The 25,638-nt window shown below is 43.1% G+C and overlaps 1 protein-coding gene across 5 annotated transcripts in view; it reads left to right on the forward strand.

Moving 5' to 3' along the window:
- The window catches only part of LOC145978931 (irregular chiasm C-roughest protein-like), a 535,995-nt gene that overhangs the window by 442,548 nt on the left and 67,809 nt on the right, over positions 1–25,638 (forward strand). For all 5 annotated transcript variants that reach the window (XM_083111919.1, XM_083111921.1, XM_083111922.1 and 2 more), the window contains 2 exons: positions 17,971–18,260; positions 25,334–25,563. In XM_083111919.1, coding sequence (XP_082968045.1) covers positions 18,002–18,260; positions 25,334–25,563 — 489 coding nt within the window. In that variant the 5' untranslated portion in view covers positions 17,971–18,001. The remainder of the gene's footprint in view (positions 1–17,970; positions 18,261–25,333; positions 25,564–25,638) is intronic.

Here is a 25,638-nt window from a genome sequence, read left to right on the forward strand (position 1 = left end):
AGCAATCTCCCTCAGCAGGTTCGAATGTTGGCTAGTGATGTTCCAGCGGTTATACCTGGCAACTCTGATACGACGTGTTAGCTGTCAGAAATTGGTCCCAAAGCGCTTACTATTTATGGATTTGACTGTGTGTTATGGCTGAGGAACATGGAAGCCGCTGGGGAGCAGGACATTGAAATTCATCGATTCATTCACCCGGGGATCGCGTAATCTGTCAGTTGCGGTATGTGTTAACGGTTCATCTATCCACGGGGCTGAATTAAACACGTAACTAGTTCTGTGCAAAGAAATCCAACCGTTTTTCTCTTCTTTTTTTTCTATCCTTTCCTGCAACGCCGTCAATATTATACCCACAGGTATGATCTACAGATCAGATTGTATATCAGATTTTTTTGCGCTAGCTGGCTAAATATAGAGAGAGCGTGATGTATTCCTACACCTAGTGATGGTTGGACCGTTGGAATCTGATCATGACTCGCACCGAGCTTCTTCGCATGTTAGCTGAAACGTAGATCGCTGACTGGATATTTGCTCACATTATGTGCACAAATCTTTTCTATGTTGGCATTATCTTTACACGTCTTCTTTGTATGGTTTCTGTGTTTATCTTAGTACATTGTTTCAGCTTCTAGTCTTTTATTTTATCGCCCACTTAAGTAGTACCTCTGCACTTTTCATATATTGCTTTCTCTTGTTTGCGTCAGAACTTTAGTTTTTCATATTCGTATTAACTTTGAACATTTTCTCGTTCTTTGATTTCTCATGCTCCGATTTCTTTTATTTGTATCTTACAATTTTTGCCGTATCTTTCCCTTGTTTCGTTTATAGTTCTACCTTTTATGTACGCTTGTCTCCAATATTTACATCTTTTTTTCCATATCTTTCTTGTTTACTTGTGTGCTGCAGTACTTGAAGTCGTCTTCAAATCAATACAAACACGACATCTTAACGGTTTTCTTTCTAACAATTTTCATGTTCTATCCCTATGATTGGTGAACGTATTGTCACCAGAAACTCTACATACGTTGCTATTAGCTAACCCGCAACTTAGATTCTCCCATGAATGACTACTTTTGGCATATTGTTAAAATTTACCTGGAAACATTGCAGGCAAAATGGCGCCAAATTGCTTTGTTCTAGATTTTGTCTGCAACGGAAACAGCAGAACCGCTAATAATGGCATCGTTCAGTAGCGAAAAAATTCATCTAAGCAGTCATGGAATCTTATTCGTGAAAATCTTAGTTGTATCTTAGGAAAATCGGAACAAACATTTCAAGGTCATCTGGTGTATCTACGACTTCCGGCTTCCATACTGCGGTAAATGGACCGTGCAAGCTCAGTTCCTTATTCTTTGGGTGTGCAAAGCTGTATAGAGGAAAGACATCAGGAGCGAGGACAGCTTGACATATTACCAACCACAAGTGGGAAGATATAAGTAAAAGTTCAGAAAAATCACCGAGACGGAGGGGGAAAAAAACGAGCAATTTACTCCGACACAAAGTGGAGGTTACCTCTTCTCTTAATTCCTATCTTCTCCTTTTCGTTGCAACAAGAAAGAAACATGTTCCTCCACGTTACATCCTACGTGATAACTTAATTTTCTTGCCTCTGTATTAATCGCATTAGGCACTTCGGGACGTGTCTGGATGAGCTGTTCTCCATCCCCCACCCCGCTTCCCTTCTCTACTCTTTCTCCAACTCCCGGGGAACCCCTCCCCCTCGTTTCGTCGGGAAGATCTCGATGGCTTCGTAATAAGACATCGCTTCTTGCTGCTTACGCCATTCTTTTACTTTTCCGCGACTACTTTTCTTTTGTCTTCAAAGAGCTAAAAGTTAAAAAGAGAACGAGTCCAAAGGGAGGAGAACCGAGAGGAGAGGGTACGACAAGTGATATCCCGGTCGGAAAAAGCGCCGACTCAGCTGATGGTAGATAATTCGCTAGTTGGTTGTCACTTTCATCAGATGTCACTTGCTAACTTTGAGCCGGTTTCCGTGGCACAGAGAAGCTGATTGCAAGAGGAAGCGCCAGGAGTTTTGGAGGGTGAGGGTTACAGCAATCGAGACACATACAAGACTTCTTGTTCGTCTGCACGGGACATCCGTGGCTTTTCAACATCCTACAGCACAATCTGCCAACAACTTGGGTGAATGTAAAATTAATCGCATCCAATACTCTACAGCCCATTGTACTACTTTTTTGTTAACGTTTAGACACATCTTTTTCAATAGTTATAATACCCGTCACATAATCAGTAACAGAAGGCTAGGCAATTACAACAGTTACACTGTGAACTTGCTAATCAACAATCAACGGTTAAAAGGTCTTACATCGTTGCATTTAAATTTACAATTAAATTACTGAAAAACTAAAACAATTTCCATTTATTTTGTTGGATGAAAGTTATGAAAGGTCTTATTATAGCTTTAATATCTGCATCATTTCTATTGGTGTACTGTTCCTTAAAAGTGACAATAGAGCTTCAACAATTATCTTTTTCTGTCGCCTCTTTCAGTTTTAGTGCATGCTTACTTTATCCTGTTTGGAGTCGACGGTGTTTAGTCTGTCTTGACTTTTTATTATTCATGTACAACCCTATTTTAAACCTTATCCAGTAATAGGTCTGTAGTAATGTAGAATGAATTGTAGGTTGTGTTGCTTATTGAACTGTTTGCGGGTTATTTTACATTAAAATCCGACGTCCTTGTTTTTGTAAGAATGTTCCCGGTGTTAGAAGCCTAGTTGTTGACGTACCTTGATCGCTAAAATAAGCAATGTCTCCTGACTACTGTGGTGGAGCATGAGAGTAGCGTGGGACCGTATTGTCGCACTGTTACACCTGTCACTTGCAAATAATGGGAGTCCGGTGCCTGCTGCAGAGAGAACCGTTCAAGTGCCGCAGAGCGAACCGGTCCCATACCCGAGAGCGAACCGGTCCCATAACCGAGAGCGAACCGGTCCCATAACCGAGAGCGAACCGGTCCCATACCCGAGAACGAACCGGTCCCATACCCGAGAGCGAACCGGTCCCTTACCCGAGAGCGAACCTGTCCCTTACCCGAGAGCGAACCGGTCCCTTACCCGAGAGCGAACCGGTCCCTTACCCGAGAACGAACCGGTCTCATACCCGAGAACGAACCGGTCTCTTACCCGAGAACGAACCAGTCTCATACCCGAGAACGAACCGGTCCCATACCAGAGAGCGAACCGGTCCCTTACCAGAGAGCGAACCGGTCCCTTACCAGAGAGCGAACCGGTCCCTTACCCGAGAGCGAACCGGTCCCTTACCCGAGAGCGAACCGGTCCCATACCCGAGAGCGAACCGGTCCCATACCCGAGAGCGAACCGGTCCCATACCCGAGAACGAACCGGTCCCTTAACCGAGAGCGAACCGGTCCCTTAACCGAGAGCGAACCGGTCTCATACCCGAGAGCGAACCGGTCTCATACCCGAGAGCGAACCGGTCCCTTACCCGAGAGCGAACCGGTCCCTTACACGAGAGCGAACCGGTTCCATAGCCGAGAGCTAATCGGTCCGGTAACGGAGAACGAACCGGTCCCATACCCGAGAGCGAATCGGTCCCGTGATGGAGAGCGAACCGGTCCCGTGGTGTAAAGCGAATCGGTCCGTAGCCCGAGATGGAATATGTCTGGTCGCTGGCGAGGAGCGAATCGCTCCTGTCTGCGCTAGGGAATCGAATCGGTCCGCCTCCACAGAGCAAATAGGCGGCCAGAGGTTACCAGTACGGCTCTGCTAAACTTGATACAATTGCATGACAGTTATTAGCAACACAACGAAGCACATATTCACACACCCCTATATTCTATCGTTTTGAGGTGTCTTAAGCCCATCAATAAAGTAGAAAGGCCACTCCGATGGCGTAGTGGTAAGGTCGTCGCCTTGTAATCAAAGAGCCTTGGGTTCGATACCCGGTGGAGGCACATTGCCCAGTGGTTCGTATCCCAATTTAAATTGTAGGCCCAGTCTTGATTAGCCTAACTGTGCATAAAGTGTACTTAAAAAAACAATTCAAATAAAGTGGGAAAACTGTGCCAAATACAGGATGAAATTGCATGTGGAAAATGAAGCAGGAGCAAGGCTGGATTCCAGGCAACCTCGTCCTCCGTTACTCCACGTGTGCTCGGGATCGGAAGAAAGTTCTCTCTGCCCGGGGCTTTTCGGTTACTTATTGACGTTAACAAACTGGAAGAGGAGGAAGACTGCTTAAGAGGGTTTGAGGAACCGTGGAAGGAAATTTGTAGCGAACTAAAGCTAATCTAACTTCTTGAGCCTTGTTCTTTTATCTGGGTGTTCCGGCGAAAAAGGAACATGTCATTGGATGTTCTCTGCCACTTGAACCAGATAAGCGGGGACATTAGTGACATGATCGTTCCCTCCAGAGCGACCGAGAAATTATTCCCCCAACGAGGCCGCTTATGGAGAGCAGAAGAGAAACGCTCTCCAGACGAGTTTCTCTTCGGTTGCGAACGAAGGGGCATCGTTGCCATCTGCATCTGTTCGAGAATGAACCAATCGGTCAGGTTGAAGGTCGTACAACGCGAAGTAAATAAAAGTTCTTGGAGCGACAATTTGCCTCCTCGGTGGCAGAGTCCGTTGGGCGGTCGACTCGCAATCTCGCCACTGAAGGTTCTGGGTTCGAATCCCAGTTTCTGCTGGTACTCCTTCATAACTTCCATGTAGGCTAATTGCTATTTATCCTCGTGGCTGTGATTAGCCAAAAACATAACAAATGTGACGCAAAATGCAAAATACAAAAACCGCAACAAAAGGAAATGCTGAATTTTGCAGTTCTTGAAGAAATGAGGAACAGGTATGTGGTTATTTTTTTAGAAGTCCACACGCAGTACACAGTTTTAAAAGTGAAATCGGACCTACTACATTCTGAAGGTATGCAGTCTTTGGAGCTAAGGGGAAGAGGTATGCTGGTCTTGAAGCCATGGGGAACGAGTACGCTGATCTTGGAATCGTGGGGAGCGGGTATACGGTTCGTGGAGTTGTGTGGAGCCGGTATACAGTTCGTGGAGTTGTGTGGAGCCGGTATACGGTTCGTGGAGTTGTGTGGAGCCGGTATACGGTTCGTGGAGTTGTGTGGAGCCAGTATACGGTTCGTGGAGTTGTGTGGAGCGGGTATACGGTTCGTGGAGTTGTGTGGAGCGGGTATACGGTTCGTGGAGTTGTGTGGAGCGGTATACGGTTCGTGGAGTTGTGTGGAGCGGTATACGGTTCGTGGAGTTGTGGGGAGCGGGTATACGGTTCGTGGAGGCGTGGGGAGAGGGTATACGTTTCGTGGAGCAGTGTATACGGTCATTGGAAAAGTGTATCAGGTCCTCGAACCAACTGCATATTACGTTGGCATATTAAAAGTAACAAGGAACAACAAATTGCCATGGCAGCACCTAAGGCAATGGAAATTTGAACCTCTTATTGCTTTGAAGAAAATATATTCCTGAAATTAATACATCTTATTCATTTTTAAAATCTTCATTCTTATGGAAAATATGGATGACAACGGTACAAAAATTGATTTCGTTTCCAGGAATATGCGTCCACTGCTACGTTTCATCACTTGCTCAGTTTCGATCGGGACACTCGTTTGCGTGCAGCGAGAGCCCCAATAAATGCAGACTAAATCTGGGTTAAAATCTCAAAGGTTGCCAACACTGCCGAGAACCTCCCTCTTCTTCTTCTCGAGAGACGAGCCCCGCTAACCTAATTGCATTACCTTGGCACGAATTGTGCAATTGCGGCGAATAAAGCGACATTCCCTTCTAGTAGTAATACACATTAACTTTTCCTATTGTCCTTCAAGGCTTCGTACTTTTCTTTCTTAGAAGAAAATGAATTGTTTTTTCTTTCCTTTTTATTCTCTTGGCTTGTGAGTAGAGAAGTTCCTAATTGTTTTGTCGTCTCTTGTTCCTCAAGACGTTTCTTTCTAAACTCATCGGACATCCTTACACGGTTTCTTTAAAGGAATTACTTTAGTTCTGGGCCTTTTGGGCGCGGGCAGAAAGATCGACAAACTCTGTTTCAAACACGGCCGAACAGTTTTCTTCAAACTGCAGCAAAAGAACAAATGATGCATGCTGGAAGCTATCATAACGGTAGTCATAGCAGAGCCCTTGTAGTTTTCGGTGTTAACCCCTCCCCCCTTTCACCTAGGCTGTCGCGTCACTGGAGAAAGTGGACGTCATTGGTCACTTGCGGGGTTGCCTTTCCTACGTGTTACAACAGGCGCTCTGAACAGCCAATGAGACGAGCTCGTTCTTGAAATCTGCCCGCTCTCTTGTGCTATTGGAATAACTCTGGCCGTATTTTAATTCAATTCAAATGCCGGACACATTTCGGTGACTTATTCAAGGTACCTTCCCGATTAGCCTGTGTTCATAGAATGGCGTCTGAACAAACTTGAGCGAGTCTCTGGGCTTAATAACTCCAAGTTGGTTGGTTCCGGGTAGAAGGTATTGCACACGTTTTCGCAGTGATGGAAGCTTCGTAGGAGGCACCACCATCCGTTTGAGGACGAAGACCTGCCCAGCGACATTTCATTGGGTGGCGGGCGAATCCCATTGCCACTGCTTTCGAGAACAGGAGTGTGCGTAGTGGTAATCAAGAGGGTACCGGGTTTGGATGAACAGTGGTTCGGATCCCATTTTAAACTGTAGGCTCAGTCTCAATTAGCCTATCTGAGCATAAATTGGACTGAGAACAAGCTTCAGCTAGACACTTCTCTTAGTATATAACACCATTAAGCCTTGTTTCCATGATATGAAAAACTCAGTATGCTGACCAAGGCAGAAATTTATTTTATTATAAAACATAAACTAAACGTAACGTTTCAACCTTCTAGCAAGGTCTTCAGACTCTGCACCAAGTACAAATGTAACAAGGTACAAAAACAGGACGCTATATATACACAAACATTACTCCCCTCCAGACTATTAGAAAGTTGTTCTGGAACATTCTAGCAGGTGGCTTTCCCTTGTCAACTGTACTTTCACCTAAAAGGCTAAACATATTTTCTTCCATCTAGAATGTGGTTGGACTTTTTATCTCACGCTCTTTTTCCTTCATTCTTCTTCCTTCTTCTCTCCTCTTTCTCTCTTGTCATTTCCACTCTTTCTAATACCTTCGTCCATTCTTTGTTTATCTTCAGTCCCCCATTCCAGTTCATTGTGTCTTCATCACCTTTCTTCTCTATTTCCTTGGCCTCCTTCCATTTTCTCACTAGCATTATCTTCTCCCTTCCTATCTGCTTAGCCTCATCCCACTCTGTCATGTCCTGTACTTGGAGTCTGAAGAAGACCTTGGTAGAAGGTTGAAACGTTACGTATAGTTTGTCTTATAATAAAATAAATTTCTGCCTTGGTCAGCATATTGAACTTTTCTTAGCTGTAGATAGCAACACTGACATCGCTTCAACAAAAAGCCTATGGCTGCCAATTCCCACTTTTCAGTTAGAATTCAGGATGCACGGTAAGCATAAAAAGTAACTCCCCTGCACCCTTTGGGAATCGAACCTGGAACTCAGCGGTTGTAAAATGGATGCAGCGTAATCCTATAATCTAATTGGTAGTCTGAATTGAGATGCGGGCACGGAGCCTTTAAGCTGTCTTGTCGTATTAGTAAGACAATAATTAGATTTTCCGACATCCCCTAGTCAGGAATGTATTGCGTGGTGCTAATACCACCAGCCTTCCTTGGGCATTTTTGGCGCATCCGCATTATATATTCATGAATATTTGTCTTTCTCAGTGCCCAGGTTTCAAACCCGACGTAGACCGTCGTGTTGGCCTAAAAGGGTTGCATGATACCGCGCGCTTTTCCGAGCAACGGACAAACATTTAGCAAGTTTACCTTTGCAAGTGCCCAATTAGAAGGATAGCCCTTTGGGGTGGAATGGTGATCGGGAATTAAAAGCACGGCTTGCTTATTCTGATCGTGTCCCTTGATTGGTGGATGTGACAGTTCGCTCGCTAATCCTTTGTATGATAATGCCCAATCGCCGCGGGCAAATAATGCCCCAATCCGCTTATCTGTTTCTGCCATTAGAAAAAGTTTAGGCTAAATTTCGAACCCTCCTTGTTGAAATTAGTACAGTACAAAAAGCTGTTCATAGATGGAGTCTTAACGCGCTCGGTTTAACATAGCTGTTCAGTTGCGCATGTAGTGTTTGATAAGAGAGAATGTACTGTGGTAAAATGTCACTCAAACAGTGTACCGTTACTGTTCATTTAGTTAGCCAATGGTATTACGCAATCTCAGTGCTCTTATACCCTAATAGGTAACAGTCTTATATAGTGAAAACACATTTCACTCGTTTATTTCCGAATTATTTACATTTGTACTTACCTTATATGCATAGCGGAACATTTTTCAATTTGGGATTATGTTTTTTCACTGGAAAAAAGCGTAATTTTTCACATTACAAGTATTTATTGGTCGTTGCTAATTCGCTTTCGTTACACACACACATTATGGCGGGCAAATCTTGACTCACGTTGTCTATCGGCAGCTGATATGCAGTGTTTCCAAACATATGAACCGAACAATGCCGCACAAACTATTAACAAAAGGTTTTTAAGCGAAAATTGATCCACAAACCATTCACGGAAGGTTAACATAGAAAAATAAATTGAAAAAAAAAAACACGCTGTTTCACTTTCACTACACTTAAATGTACTGCATGCTACCGGCTTGCTTAAAAAATTCATGCACTCTTCTCTCTAGTGGAAAATTTCTCTTGAAAAGGTACTCCGATAAGTTGCTTACATATACTTGAACATTTAGGACATTCCATTTCTTCCTTCACGATTCCATGTTCAATTAAAAAATCTCGTGGGTGTTCAATATCCGGTAACATTTTCACAATGCAACCTTCACACGTCATCTTGTACAACTACCGCGTGGTTGCTACACTAACAGGGGGTTACACAATCTAACGCACGGAACATTTGATTCACGTAGTCGACGGTAATGGGGGCACGAGCTATCGTGCAACGAAGATACAATAATGTCGAAAATTACATTATTTACCGGCCGAATAAGTTGCACGAATGGAAAAAACACTATTCCGAGCTTCCAAAAGTCCACAGGAACTCAATTCCGTAAGTAGTTTCCCGTCTCTTCTCCTGTAAATTTGAAGAAATGTGTTTTCACTATATCAGACTGTTATCCGCTATTATTTTACTATAAACATTAGATATATATATATACCGTGCGTCCATTTCGATCTTCAGCCGAGAGATCGGGAGAAGCGTGGCGAGCGGCGCTGACGGAGATGCCGACATTTGCGGCCTGTAATGCCCGCTTATTTTTATGGACATATGCAGACATTTATATAAATATTGCAAAACGAGCACTAACCTGTGTTATAACACGCAAAACTTCTTCTGTAATTCATCCAAGTTCTGCCCTTATATACACAAATAAATACGCTTTAGAAACGCCACAGATAATAAAACATTTTAATCATAGTTTTGACCAGTAACGTCCTGCTTAAGTTTATATCCTTGAAAGACTTTTGTGTCGATGGGGATCGTTTGGAGGTTTCGAATGTGCAACACTGTATCAAGATTACGCTGTAGACGAAACCGTTAAATGTCAATGGTTTTCGTGAGCTTCGTTGCAATCCGAAATCTCCGAGCTCGAGTTGTTTGTTTCTTCGCGACTAGAATGAGACGGAGCTGTGAATATAGTGGCGAGCAGATGTAAACCAAGAGCGTGTTAATTTCGTACTGTGCGCAAGAGTGTTATTCTTGGTTACTTCACCTTACTTGTTTGTGTTATTGCAGTGTGTATGTGTGTTGTGTCAGTGAGACGATTGGAATGCCAGCCGCAAGGTTCACGTTAGAACAAAGAATTTTTATGTATGACACTTACGTGAAAACAGACTCGTGTCGAGACGTGTGTAGGCAATTTGTACAGAAATTCTCAGGCGTTTCACCTCCACATAGAGATACGGTTAGACGTCTTGTCCTTAAATTACGAGAAACTGGATCGTTAAATTTTAAAACACCTAAGCAAAAACGACGGAATCTAACCGAAGCAAAACTCGATGAAATTGGTGCAGCGTTAGAACGTTCTCCAAACAAACCTCTACGCCGTGTTTAACAGGAGATGGGTGTGTCAAAATCATCGGCACATACAGCCACTAAGCTACTAAAATTAAAACCGTACTCTTATAACACAGGTTAGTGCTCGTTTTGCAATATTTTAGAAATGTCTGCATATGTCCATAAAAATAAGCGGGCATTACAGGCCGCAAATGTCGGCATCTCCGTCAGCGCCGCCCGCCACGCTTCTCCCGATCTCTCGGCTGAAGATCGAAATGGACGCACTGTGTATATATATAATATTTGTATATATATATTTGTATATATCTGAGTTATGTTGAGAAATTATGGCATTTGGCTTTTCGGAAGTAGACGAAGACTGCCGGAATGAGACGAAAACGATATCGGAGGAGTCACGCCGCTCCGAACAGCAGTGTGTTGAGAAATTGTTGCATTTGCCTTGTTTACTTCTCCAAATGATACCGGAAGTACACGAGGACAGACGGAATTACACGAGAGCGAATTAGAAAGTGTGCCGAAGGGGAAAATATAATCTCTAGTAATTTTCGGACTTCTGGCATGGAAATGAAAATACCGGGCTTCGAGTGCTTCAAATAACGGTGTCAGTTTCGGTACATTGGCATTTTCACCAGCACTGGGAGCTAAAGCCAGCCAGAGCGTGTTACTGATCACTTCTCCCCTACTCCGCCTCGCCGTGTGAAATGCACAGGCGAGAGCCCTACTATTGTTGTAACGAGCAAGCAAGCGGGGAATACCAAGGGTTTCAACTGCACGTGCATTTAATTGAAAACATAAGCTCTGTGCTGTCACCCTCAAACCCCAATCTTCCCAGGCGTAGAGTGATACCCTCAGATCCATCGCATGTGTTTTCACATCCTCTTCCGTCTGTTAAGACCAACGCAATTGTTTCCTCGTGGATAACCCAGACGTAGCGAGACGGGAGGGGTTGAAATTAAAATAGAGTGTCAAGAAGAGCATCTTAGTTTCCCGAGCGTGAATAAAAAGTTTTCCACGACTCGAGGAAAAAATGTTGGTAACTTGAATAGCGTGGGATGAAGACTTCCTGTTCTTCGTAGCTCCTGGTTAAAAATATATCAGAGGACTGCAGAGGCACGACTGGCGGAAAAGTAATGGTGCAATCTTGAATATTCCTTCTTGAAGAAAGTTTATTGTTTCGAAACTACCTGTAGAGTTGGGACATGTCGCTTTCACTCGAGCTCTTTGATCGGAACAGAGGAATGGTTACGTAACTTGGTGGTTTCTTAATAATACATCTGAGGGCTTCTTCAGCCGGCCTCGGTTGTTATTTACCGATTCGAATCCTAGAAAATGGTGTGGCTTCTTTCGCAGATAGCTAAGACAATTGACTGTCAATATAATTTATTTGCCGTCGCTTTTATCTGATGTGCGGCGTTCCTCTGGACGGTTTCTCCTGGCATCTACTTTGTGATGAACCCATTCACTTGCTTTCATTATCTTCGAACTGGTGGTTGGAAAGCAACGTATTGGCGATCGTTCAATTGCTTTCAGCATCACTCGCGGCACCAAACGAACAAGATTCCAAGATGGCACTTGACAAACCTACTGTAAGTGCAAAGTTTTCTCCCTCGCGCTTGGCAACTTTCCTTGGGGCAGCTGATGTTGTTCTTAGATCGTTGTCTCAGGAGGGCCGATGTTGTTCCTAAAACGTTGCCTCGGGGGAGCCGACGTTGTTCCTCGAACGTCACGTCAAGGGAGCCGACGTTGTTCCTCGAACGTCACGTCAAGGGAGCCGACGTTGTTCCTCGAACGTCACGTCAAGGGAGCCGACGTTGTTCCTAGAACGTCACATCAAGGGAGCCGACGTTGTTCCTAGAACGTCACACCAAGGGAGCCGACGTTGTTCCTAGAACGTCACACCAAGGGAGCCGACGTTGTTCCTAGAACGTCACATCAAGGGAGCCGACGTTGTCCCTAGAACGTCACTTCAAGGGAGCCGACGTTGTCCCTAGAACGTCACGTCAAGGGAGCCGACGTTGTCCCTAGAACGTCACGTCAAGGGAGCCGACGTTGTTCCTAGAACGTCACGTCAAGGGAGCCGGTGTTGTTCCTAGAACGTCACGTCAAGGGAGCCGGTGTTGTTCCTAAAACGTCCTCGTCCTCTCGAGTGAGCCGATGTTGTTCCTAAACCGCTGTTCCTAGAACGTTGCGTCAAGGGAGCCGATGTTGTTCCTAGAAAGTTGTCTCAGGAGAGCCGATGTTGTTTCTAGAACATTGCGTCAAAGGAGCCGATGTTGTTCCTAGAACGTCACGTTAAGGGAGCTGACGTTGTTCCTAGAACGTTTTCTCGGCGGAACCGATGTTGTTCCTAGAACGTTTTCTCGAAGGAGCCGATGTTGTTCCTAGAACGTCACGTTAAGGGAGCTGACGTTGTTCCTAGAACGTTTTCTCGGCGGAGCCGATGTTGTTCCTAGAACGTTTTCTCGAAGGAGCCGATGTTGTTCCTAGAACATTCATATCGCAAGAAAGATTGTAACCCGATCCAACACATATTTGTCGAGGACGATTGGCAGATAGAAATAACTCCTAAGGTTAGCCGCCAGTAGATAAGGCGTTTAGTCAAGCCGGGAGCGGAGCTATGCTATGCGGATGAATCTTTGAAGTTGCATTGCAGCAGCCTCGGTCTCCAACTTGGCTGCTTGTGTGATCTCCGTGATGCTAGCTGCATCTCGAGATGTTTCAATAGGACACTGGGAAGGTAATCAGATCTCTGAAATTAACTTCACACGGAAGGTTGTAAACATTAGTAGCTGCCGGAGAGAAATGTTTGTATAAAGGAGACTTCCGCTCTCAGATACCTTGCAGTGTAACGGTGCTCATATCAGATGCAGAAAGTTTGAACACAGAGATGCGACCAGTGTTACCAAAGCAATGTAGCACTACAGGGTGAGGCAAAATTCATGTTGCGCAAGAATAGAAATACGTGTACACACGCATACACATAATTGTTATGTAATGGTTACAGTTCCAGTACATAGCCTATTCATATGATCTTTACTTTTTAGCAAACAAGAGTTCACCTCAGCTCTGTCGGCGCGAGAAAAATCCGGGGGTGTTAGCCTATATAACCTTACTTTTGCATCACCCTGCACGATTGCTTCATTAATTGGCCAACTGTCGTTGCTTGCGAGAAGTGCCTGTTTTCTGATCAAAAACGACAACAGTTCACAGCTACACAGCCCAGAAGTCGTCAGACGATGAAATTCATGAACCGATGCTAATTCGGAGAAGAAAAAAAGATCTTTCGAATCGCCGTTGTTTTCCACAACTTTCTCTCCTCCCCTAGCGTTTCTTTCTTGAATGGAACTTTGACTTTTTCTCCTCTTTGTGTGTGAGGCCCCTTCCCCCCAATCCCCCACGCCCTTCTAAAGAGAGAGAAGACTTCGGAAAGTAGCCAAAGCTGAAAGGGAACTTCGAGAGATTTCCAATCAGAAAACGCAGAAGTAATCTGGCTTTGTAAGAAATGTTCCTAACGAATTTGCCACCCTCGTCCCGCCATACCTAATTAATCATACCCTTCGATAAAAGTTCCAGAGGGATTATAAGGAATATGGCTAATGCAGGGGATTTGCGATGGTAGGTGGGTGGGGGGGGGGGGGTTGGTGGAGAAGGAAATGCCTTCTGGCTTATGGGTACCTAATTAGTGCCACGAGTGTAAAAAAGGAACTTTTTTCTTCTTTAAGTCGCCTTCAGTGGGAGATCGTCAACTCAGGCTTACAGCAGGGAATTAGCAAAGCTGCAATATTTAAAAATTGGTCTACTTTGTAAGTGTTAAGTGTAAGTTCTGCAAGGTTCCAGCGTGATGGCCTGTAAAGATTACTGTCGAGAGGGTGAGAGTGGGTCTTTTAGCAAGGCCTTCCGTTCTTACTTCGTGGTAAACTGTGGAAACTGATGTGCAGGATAACGAGGCTATGGCATGTGGAACTCATATGATGCAGAGATTTAGCCTTAATTATGAGGTGGGGTGTATGTTTGTATTTAAAGGAGTGTAAACAATTGGGCTTTGCAAAAACATTTATTGGGTGTTGAGGACATTGGGATAGGCGGATAAATCACTTATATGATGAGTCATTTCTTGTGTGCACTTCAGCCGATCTCCCTGACAGAGTAGTTAGCCAGAGGTCCCGAGTTCAAATTCCGAACTGGGCATGGATGTTCTTTGTAAGTATTCCTTCATCGATTTCATGATATCATTACTCATCCTCATTTTCGCGATTAACCAAAAGTGGCAAAAAAGCGAAGTATAATACAGCAAATCAATCAATCAAATATATGTACTTCACCTGACACCCGCTGAAGAATATCCAACAGGAGTCAAAATCGTGATATTTTTACGCTTGCATCTCTCTTGTTGAGATGATGAGGAAATGATGCGAAAAAGTTGGTCCTATGGAAAACGCTAAAGGATCATCCTCATCTCAAAAGTGCAGGAGAAAAATAGCTTATAAGTCATAGCCGGGCATTGAGCACACAATCCTCATAGATCAGGCCATGAGACTGAAACCATTCGGCTTATCGCTCTACGCTGTGATATTTTGTGTGCTTTCTTCAAGGATAGAGGGCGCAACTTTTCCATCGGCAATATATGGCCAATTGCGATACGGCCATTGATGGTTCCTACCGCATTGGCTCGGAATCTGAAGCTAAATTCGATTCCTTATTCTCGGAGAGCAAGAAGACGTCGTAGAAGACTCAATATGTACAAATCATCAAAGTCTGCGCAATATCTCGGCCGTTGTTTCCCGTCACTCGGCCTCAATAAAGCTAAGAAAGGTTCAATTTCTGCCCCTTCGAGCGGAGGGGCCAGTGGGGGGGTGAGATAGGACGGATAGGAGAATCTCCAGGATTCCTCGAAGCCGTAGCCGGGAGCTGATAGTGTGGCAATGAAGTAGAAGATGCGTCCATTTACATGCCCTCCCCCCTTTTTGGAACGTCGGTCGAGTTTTCGGAATTCGAGTCTGGTTTCCATGGCGCTGCGTTTCTTTATTTATTAGACCATTAGTCGCTGCAATCTCGGAACGTTAAAGATCCCTTTCTTCCGGAAGAGGATCCGGAGTGCGTGCTGGTTTTCGCAGGAAGCATTTGCTGACTTCGAGGTTCAGATACCGGAAAACTGCCATGGTTCAGTTGTTCCGGACTTTTGAACCCTTGCTTCTTACTTGTGGTCCATTCGCTACCTTATTCTCTTAACGGTAACTAGAGTGAAAACAACAGGAATGCTACAAATGTAATGGGGTCGATTACCAACCAAGGACTATCAAATTTCGTAGAACTGTAGAGCCAGTCCCTCAAAAAAAATTTACGCCGTGGACGAAAAGTGATGATTCGATACTATTTATAGTGCAAGAACGTATTATTTGCAAGCAAAATTGACGTAAACGTGTCGTAGGTTGAGAGGAACGTTTATCCTCCTCACATACATTATTTGGGTAAAAATTCGTCTGTTTTCCAACAAAAGTCCATCCGAATGCCGTTTAAAGCCACGGCGTGGCAGCGTACGTTACTGATTTGTTTCTTTCCCGCCTTGTGTTTCCGAGGTGACTGTTGTTTTCTGTGTTGTAAACAATGACCGTCGTCGCATGACGACGCAATTTTAGATCGGGAGCCAGTGTTGTTTAACTAATGGAACTCCGTCCTAAATAACGTTACCTGTGACAATAAATATTTAAAAAATTAATAAATGTTGAATTAACTCAAAACACCCAGAAGATAAAATATTAAGCTGGCGCAGGCACATTTCAACAGTCGAATGTTAAAAAATGTAATAGGTTCCCTTACAATGATCAGTGAAAATTTTTGCTTTATTTCACGATATAAGTTAAAACTCAAAATCGGAAAGTTAATTCGCAATAATTAGGGAAAATTGAAAATCACATGGTTCAAACCATGTGACGGAAGCCGAAAACCAGGTGCTTTAGTTTACAATAATCAGTCCAAAAGTTGAAAGTGTTAATTTCGTGGTTTGCGTTACAGCAATTAGTGGTACACCGTAAATTACTGTGTTTTACTAGTTTTCAGCAGAAAATTCGAAATTACAAATCAGTCTGACATGGTGTAGCAATCTTCCTTTACACAACCTCTCCTCGATTTCGCACGCACGGGTGCGCGCACAAATGCACAAAGAGTGGAAGGCGGTGGGGGGCGGCAAACCGCTATCAAAATTAATTGTAATGTGCCCAAAACTTGAGAAATGTCATGGACCCTCACGGGGTCAATAAACACACGGGAGAAGAAACTTCTTGCCTTGCTAAATTGGTGGGAAATCAATTTTTCTCGTCCGTTGTGGCGAATTGTTGCATAAACACCTTCCACGTACTTTTCTTTTCCATTCCGAGTAGTCATTTGTGGTGAATAATTTCCAGCAGACGACAGAATTGCATGCTGGGTTTCATTTATCCCTTCTCGACTCCTACCATTAGTTACCCAAGAATTGACAGCTGACTGAAGTATTAAAGGTTCCCCATTCCATAATCCGTTCCTAGGCATTGATTTTAGAGAAGTAATGGGTCTTCGGGCTGCATTGTTGAAGAGAATACAGTGTTTCCACAAAGTCATTCCAGAGTTTTGAAGCAGTGCTATGCGGAAACTAAGTCAACTAAATTAATTTGAAATAGATTGTACAGAAACTCATCAATAGATGGGGCTGTAAATTACGAAAATAACAATCTCCTCTCCTTCCCCCCACGCATTTGACACACACATTGACGATGGTAAGCTTGAAACAACACAGAACAGAATAAATATTATTTGAATATTCTCATGTCAAGAAGAGTGTAGACGTATTAGAAATTTAAGAGTTTTTGTACACTCCTTGAGAAAGATTAAATAAGTTGTCACTTATTTCTCTCAAAATACCTTTCCAAAACTCAGGGGAAGACAATTCGACTTAGAAGGGTAGTGTGTATGTATATGTACCTGTATATATGTGTATGTTGTGCTTTCTGGGTACCGTTGCAGCTAGTTGAACCTTATCAATTAAATGTTACATCTGAACGCTAAAAAGTTATTATACTAAACTATTTTTACAATTCCAAAGTAATAACTTACCAAACAGCACAACCAATCATCTTCGGTTTTGCAAACAACTCAATCAAACCTTTTTTGTTTTCATAAGCTAATCATCCAAAAAAAAATCCAGAAGAGATTAAACATTTGTAGAGTCAAAACACTTGTTTTTCTCAAGAAGTTCACCCAAACCTCTTCGGTTTTCCCAAAGAGCTCAACCAAACATCTTAGATTTCCCCAGACATGTGAAGCAGATATTTGTGGGTTTCCCAAGCTGCTCAACCAAACATTCGTTGTTTACCCAAATAGCTGTCAAACATTTGCGATTTTCCTAAACAGCTCAACCAAACATTTGTGGTTTTCCCAAACAGCTCAACCAAACATTTGTGGTTTTCCCAAACAGTTCGACCAAACATTTTATTTGTGGTTTTCCTCAAACAGCTCAACCAAACATTTGTGGTTTTCCCCAAACACCTCAACCAAAAATTTGTGGTTTTCCCAAACAGCTCAATCAAACATGTGTTTTTTTCCCCAAACAGCTCAACCAAACATTTGTGGTTTTCCCAAACAGTTCAACCAAACATGTGTTTTTTCCCAAACAGCTCGACCAAACATTTTATTTGTGGTTTTCCTCAAACATCTCAACCAAACATTCGTGGTTTTCCCCAAACAGCTCAATCAAACATTCGTGGTTTTCCCAAACATTTTTGACTCAACTAAACAGTTTAATCTTTAAGTAGGCCTACAATTAGATTGCATATAATATAGGATCAAAACGTTACTTGGAGACTTGTTGTAGTAACTCAATTTTCCTTTGTTTCTTGTCATTGCAGTGTAGAAGGTTCGTGTGTCCGCCGTGGCGAGATGGCGAGGCAGCCGCATGGGCTGTGGATAAAGTTGTTGCCGCTGCTGATGATGGCCGTCGGAAGCTGTGCTCTGGAGCAGAAGTTCGCGCGGGAGCCCTCCCACCAAACGGCGATTGTCAACAGCCGGGTGACGCTGCCTTGTAGGGTGGAGAACAAGCTTGGAGTTCTCCAGTGGACGAAGGATGGCTTCGGTCTGGGGACCGATCGGAACCTCTCGGGTTTTGACCGCTACTCTATGATTGGCAGCGATGAGGAAGGTGAGTGGTTGAATGTTTCTTTCGATTTAGTACGTTGTAAAGCTTACTAGGGGCACAGTAAAGAAAAAAAAGTGTGCAGCCAGTTTACTCGCCAGACCTAGCACTCTTTGTCGATATTGGTCGTTTAATGCTGTGAAAATGAGACTTCATAATGAATATTTTTCAACATTTAAACACATCATTGCTGCAACGGTTTGTCAGGTATTTCTCCTTGAAACAGGGTTGCCATATGTCAACCGGAGTGTGCGATTCCGGGAACTTTTTGACAACATCTCGTGTAACACGAACACCTAAGTAGTGCCACTTAACATGTGCATTAAGTGTTGTCTTTATAATTAGATTTCAGGTTTACGTGAATTATCTAATTCTTGATATTTCTCTGTCATGCAATGGGGGCTTGTCTCTGCTGTAAACAATAGAAGATGAATGACGACTTGCATTTTGAACAACTCAACTGGTCGTAAATGGATGCCTTACTATTCCTCACTTATGAACGCATTTGATTGAATCCCATTTGCCTAATAATTAGTGAGCGTAAACCATGAATATGTGATATTCCAATCAGCCACCAGCGCTGGGCGAAAACCAATTCACTCAGGTAATTATTATTGTCTTTGTTTACACCCCTCAAGCGTTTCTTTCTGTCTTTTATCGCTTATATATTAAGCACGATTGAATCCTCGGTTTCGGAAACGTTACACGTTTCCCCCCAAATCCAGAATGTTCAATGACATCACCCGCAGATGCAGGGCCCCTTTGAATTGGGGCTGTGCAGTTTCCACGCTTCAAAAGCATTGTTAATTCCCGTTACTATCGGAAGCGAGACTATAGTAATTCTCCTGTGGTTTGTTTCATTTCCTTCCATAAATAAACTGTTGTCACACAGGCTCTCTTGCTCCATCCATGGCTGTAGTTAGTGCATACGATATTTCTTGAAGATAATAGAGAGGGCTGCGTTTGCAGTAAATATGGGTGTCGCTGGTTCACCATTAGCGCTGCTGTAGATGTGGGAATAACGCACTAAGAAATGAGCTTCCGCCACATTCTCAGCGCTCTTGCCTCTAGTGCGAGAGGTCCCGGGTTCGATCCCATGAGAGCACCAGAATTTCGATGTTGTCCAAGCGTCGTGGGGGCAACTGGGGAGCTACTTGAAGGCAAGAGTAGCTGTCTCAAGGGCCAGAAAACATCGGCGATGGGACTAAGGGCGCTGCTATACTTTGGTCCTCAACGGGACGTTGTACCACGTAGTTCAAGTTCACACAAACAAGCGAAAGTCTGTATATTCAGTAGCAGATGCGAGACCAACATGTTAGAAAGTGGATCAATATAGACCAATATAGAATACCATAAACCAATAGGGAATTCTGTGGTGCACTTGTACGATTTACGTACTTAAATGGACTCGATTTTAGGGAGATTTCACACCGAAGCGACATGCGACACAAGTCTGGTGAAATTCCCAAGTGACACGTGTCGGTGTGAAATCTCACCGAGATTGATTTGATTAATTTTCAGTTCGCTTTTCTGCCACTTTTGACTATTTGCGAAGATGAGGATGAGTGACGATATGATGAAATTGATGAGACAACTACAAAGAACACCCATGCCCGGGCCGGGATTCGAACCCGAGACCTTTGGCTGCGTAGCGCGCTGTGATAACCGCTAGGTCGAAGAAATCTCCCTTAGAGTCGCCAGGAGCATATCTGGTCCTGTCAAAGGTTTTTCCTCGAACTACACAGATATTCCAATATTCTTCAGGTACGCTCAGTCTTCTGGATATTTCAATAGGGTACTGTGTCATATCTGTTATAAGATTCCAGTGTTAATAATAATCTAGAACAGTTTAAAGCAAGTCTATTCGTTCAAGTATTGTGTTCAAAACAGAAGAGTGCCTCCCAGATGGCGCAGTGGTAGCGTCTTCGCCTTGTAATGAAGGGGTGCCGGTTTCGATACCCGGTGGAGGCACATAGTGGTTCGGATCCCACTGTAAACTGTAGGTCCAGTCCCGATTAGCCTTACTGTGCATAAAGTGGACTTAAAACACCAAATCAATCAATCAATCAAAACAGAAGACTTTTTTTTTTTGCCACTTAGCAAATGTGGAGAATGAGCTCAGAAGCCACTGTCAGTTCATTCGTTGTTCGCTTCCAGCTTCTAGCACATAGGGAACAAGATGCATAGAGTCAGAGTTTGGGAACTTTTCTCTAAGCCTATTTGTTATGGGAGATAAACTTGATCTTAACGCGGCACCAGCTGAAATATTCCCTTTAAACAAAGCCGGACTTTTGAGACGGAATATTCCTGCTTCGCTGCATTTGGCTTTCCATTCTCGGCGCGACAAGATTTGTTATTGTGCCATCTGCAAAATTTCCCTTCTGTCTTAAAACAATACACGTTCTTCAGGAAAAGACATGTCATTATCTGCCCCCCCCCCCCAGCCAATTTTTGACCACGTCACGGCCGATTCTGCGGTACGTCAGTATGTTACAAAATACCAATTATTTTGCACAGCGCTAACTTTGAAAGGATCCCCAGCTCCATTTCGCATGCCTGCCTAACAGTTTTATCGATCAGCATATTGGTATTCATGCAGTTGCCACAACAGTATTTTTAATTATAAGCGGTCGTCGCGGACAGTAAATCAAGGGAGCGATGGATGCGTTCATAGCCTTCATTAAAGCTACTATCCCAGTATTTTGAATGTACAATGCCGTTGCTTGAGAAGGCCAATGTAGCTGAGGTTGATTCTCTGTGAAAGCCCATTTCACGGCGCATCGGATCCTATTGTAGCCTTAATCAAGGGGTCCCGGGTTCGATACCCGGTGGAGGCACACAGTGGTTCGGATCCCACTTTAAACTGTAGGTCCAGTCCCGATTAACCTTAGTGTGCACAAAGTAGATTTAAAACACCAAATCAAACCAAACTTATTTTAGCCTATTATTCCATCAGAGCACAATGGTGGCCTAAATGCTTTTCCCAATACCATTTGTGGAACCGAAAGACCTAAGCATACCGGTGCGTGTTTGAATGGACGCTGGTTTAAATCCTTAATCGACTCTGTTCTCTCATGTACTGGGGCTTCACTTCCCATGCAGCACAAATCTGTAATGCTTATCCATTGAATATTCACAATGTCCACATCAGATCCATGGATATTGTGGATATCTATTGCATGTCCATGTCCAGGTTTGGATATCAAATTCTTGATATCCATTGGACGTCCATGGGATTTCCATTGCTGGATATCTAAAACTCATCCAATTCTGGATGTCCAATATATAGTTGGATCTCGTCTAAAATTGGATATCCAAAAATCATTCTAAATGGATATCAAATACATAGCTAGTTCAGTTCTGGATATCCGATACATTACCATATGCCCAAAACTGGATACCCAACCGTATCCAATTCTGGATATCCAATATGTAGCTAGATCTTGCCCAAAACTGGATATTTAGAACTCATTCAATTCTGGATATCCAATACGTAGCTAGAACTTGTACAAAACTAGATATCCAATAACGGACATAAATAGGATGTGTTTCGGATATTAGAAAATGAACATAGTATTTCAGATATATTTTTCTATACTTTACCGTGCACTTGAAACATTAATTGCATCGAAGCATTGGCGTTTATAAGATTATTTACCTGTTATTTAGTATTATTAGTGATTGATATCCAGAACTTCCAACATGATTTTCCAAGCGATATCCACTGGATGCCTTTTAGACATGTCTGCTGCATTGGTTACTAAGTCTGGTTTGAGAACAGGTGAAGGGCATTATCCCCCCAACTATACGGCAAGTGGGTAACTTTTCTCCTTAATTTCAAGATCTCACCATTTGCAAATAACGCTTGTCAAGGTACATGTCAACACTGTTATTCACAAGACGCCCGGCAAAAAGGTTCGGATCAACAGCGGTGGCTGTGGGTGCGAAAACGGAGATTGTATCTTGTACGTGTTGTTGGCGAGGCGGGATTTTAACCCTTTCGAATGAATATCAACTCGGATGTTGGAGACATGAAAAATGGTTGCGGGAAATTCTTTTGGGGACCGCACAGCGCCGCAGAGAAGAAGGGTGGGAGGCCCCTGCCCCCTCTCCCCCCGTTGGCGCGTTTTAAATTTGTATGGCAACAAGGAAAAGCTATCAAGGAGGCGTCCATTGGATTTAAGAAGGGGCGGGTTGAGTAGGGAGGGAAGGGGAGCTAAAAAGGAACGCGACGAGTTTCGAAGAACTTCTGCGGAACTGATAATTGCAACTCGAGGTGCTTTTTCGCAGCTGTGTCGTTTCGTCGCTTTCCTCGCGACGAGGGTAGACAAGGTTTGTTGTGCGTGAGCCGATTGATTTGGTTCTTACGCGTTCGTCTTGCTGGCCAATCGATATTCTCTTCTATAATTTACTGCGTTTATTTTTAATTCGTCCGTACGTTCCATTATCATCATCTCTATTCACGAATAAGGCTCTAAATGTGCGAGAAAGTACAGAGTTGACTCGTGCAAGGTCAAAATCTATAGCTATTTTCGTAGCATGAGCTCCTCATCCAACGCTGCTCCTCATGCTTCTGCGCACAACTTACTGCGCATCCATCATGAGAACGCTCCTCCCACAAAACGCATTTTGGTCTTCGGCGCAGGCGGAGTCCCTACTGAGCATGTCACTGCGAGTTCATTCATGACGTAGCTGAGAATGCTCCTCCCACTAATAGTTTCTTGATCTTCTGCGCATGCGTAAAATATGGCATATCATAATGCTGACATACTTCTCAAGAAGCGTACGTATAACGGAACCGTTGTTAATATGGATATGAAAGTAAAAAGTAAACAAATTAAACAATAGTTCCTCCCTCTAAAAGAAAAGTAAAAACTAAGTTAATAGAAATATGCCCAAACTCGTAATGGATAATGTAACTCGAAAAGCTGTAAAATTGTTGTAATTTTTGTGTACATTTTCATAAAGTCGTAAGCTAAAGAAATGCAAGTGAAGAACGTAGAGTTGACACTGCCATCTCTTGCCAATAATTGAATAAAATTAGTCTCACATTTATCAAGAAAGAACTAGATTTAGTGCAAAAATATGGCAGATTGCAACACTGCCTACTGATAATCAAAGGTATACTTGGGACAAGAAGGTGTAAAAGTGTGGACAGTCCTTTCGCGTTGCTTTACTCGAATTACACCATTGATTTCCTCTGGGCATTTCACTCAGCCCCCTTCCTTCCCCCGCTGTGACTCTCATCCTGGCAAATAAATGGACTGCATATTTAGTGCTGGACTGGGGTGGGAAGAAGAAAAAATCCGTGTAATGCGAAACGCACTGCGTGTAAATTATTCATGAGCCTTGCATTAGTGCACATTGTTAATGCCGGCCGATTTAATGTGTAAGAGATTTTTTCCCCTTGTCCTCTCTGTGGAAGGAAGAGTGAAATGAATTTAGGGAGAGCACCCTGTTCGTTTTCCACTGAAGCAGCTACTGGGAGTTGTATCTACTGCTATTAATCGCTGAACAAAATTGCCCTACTTTGGTTTTTCCTGCTCGGAGATTTTTCAAATTCCCTCTACCCCTCTCCTTTAAGCTGGAAGATTATGCTGTTCTGTTTCACGTGAATTTATAGGACTAGGTTCCATCTGGGACGGGGGTGTATCAGTGGCGTACCGTGGTGACGTTCACAAGGCGTTGTGCACTGTGCTTCAATTTTGACAGTCGCCGTTTCTATGGCAAAAAGTGCAATTGATTCCCTTCGTATTCGACAAATCGTACAGTTATACTCGTAAATAATACACTTCTGCTGTAGGTCTGTAATCATGTGAATGCGGAACATAGAAGAGGACAACTGAGAGGGTTGTCATAGTTTCGACGTACAAAACAGTGTCGCATCGAAGGATTAAGGCAACTTGATTTTAGCGTGCATTGTCATTCAGCTCACATTTCGCACCTGGCATGACAGGAATATTGGTTAGAAATGTCATGTGCTTCTCGAAGAAAGCATTTCTCCTTTAATTATTGATTGAACATTACCTATTGTACACTATCTAATTGGGCATATATACAGTTTTTTGTCACTGTACTGGCAATCTTGATACAATCTTGATCAGTGATGTGCCGTACACTATAAGTTTACGTCTACATGCGTTCTCTACACGTAATCTACGCGTAGATTACATTGGTTTGTAGTTTACGTAGACAGTCTAAAGTGCATTAAAATTAATTTTCAAGGCTTTCATGAAAGGAAAGGGACATTTTCCAACTATATTGGTTCCTAACAAACTGAAAAGAATCCTATTTGCAACAAAATTTATCTTCTCTTCTGTCATCAACTATGGAAGAAGATAACTAATATGCAAAGAAAACAGATGGCAGTCGTGAGGCAAAATTAGTATTTTTCCCATAAAACACTACAATATTTCTTGTTAGGTTTCTTTCCTAGGTGAAACATTGTTCGAATTTGGAAGACAGCGTATGAAAAAGTTCTCCTCACACATCAGTAACTGATACGCAGTATAATTTTGTTTTACTTCCACAGCACCCTTCGCTAAGTTATCACCTTTCGCCTTGTTATTTACATAGATTACGTCATCTACGTGTATCAAATAGTCTACGTGTAGAATGTAGACTACTGTTCTTTACGCGTAAACGCACATCAATACTAATCAGTCTATAATAATCTCTCTGTTCTTCAACCTGAAACAAGCTCTTTTCCTGGGATTGTATATTGAGGTAGATCTATGTATTGACTAACTACATTGATTGGCTTTCGGTGGTAAATGAGTGAGTGGTTAAGCAATCATAACGTAGCATACAATACATACATTAACTTTTACCATATTCTTTAAGCGATTAGAAATGCATCATTTTGGATATTATTGATTGATAATTTCTCAAAATAAATTTCGTTAACAAACATGCGCATTTCTGTAAGGTTGTAACAAGGTATTTTTCTTTCCACACGCGGTTGCATAAATTCCTCGAGTTACCTTAGGCTTGAACCACACATTTTCACCTTACTATTGTGTTTTATGACATTTGTTGTTGAGGTAAAAAGTAAACGTTCATTTTTCTATACTTTCCAGGCGATTTCTCCCTGGACATTAACCCTGTCCTGCTGGATGACGACGCCAGTTTCCAGTGCCAGGTGGGTCCCGGACCCGGGATCGAGGGGATTCGATCCAAGTACGCCAACATCACTGTACTAGTTCCGCCAGAACCGCCAAAAATAGTCCAAGGTTCGGAGCTGGAGACGACGGAGGACCGGGAAATAGAGCTGGAGTGTATTTCCCGAGGAGGGAAGCCTGCTGCCGAGGTAAGAGATACACTTCACGTACAGAGTGACCAAAAAGTTATTGTCACAATTATGAAACACCCTGAATATCATTAA

This window comes from Lepisma saccharinum, chromosome 25 (assembly GCF_977018435.1).
Source record: "Lepisma saccharinum chromosome 25, izLepSacc3.1, whole genome shotgun sequence".
Taxonomy (NCBI): Eukaryota; Metazoa; Arthropoda; class Insecta; order Zygentoma; family Lepismatidae; genus Lepisma; species Lepisma saccharinum.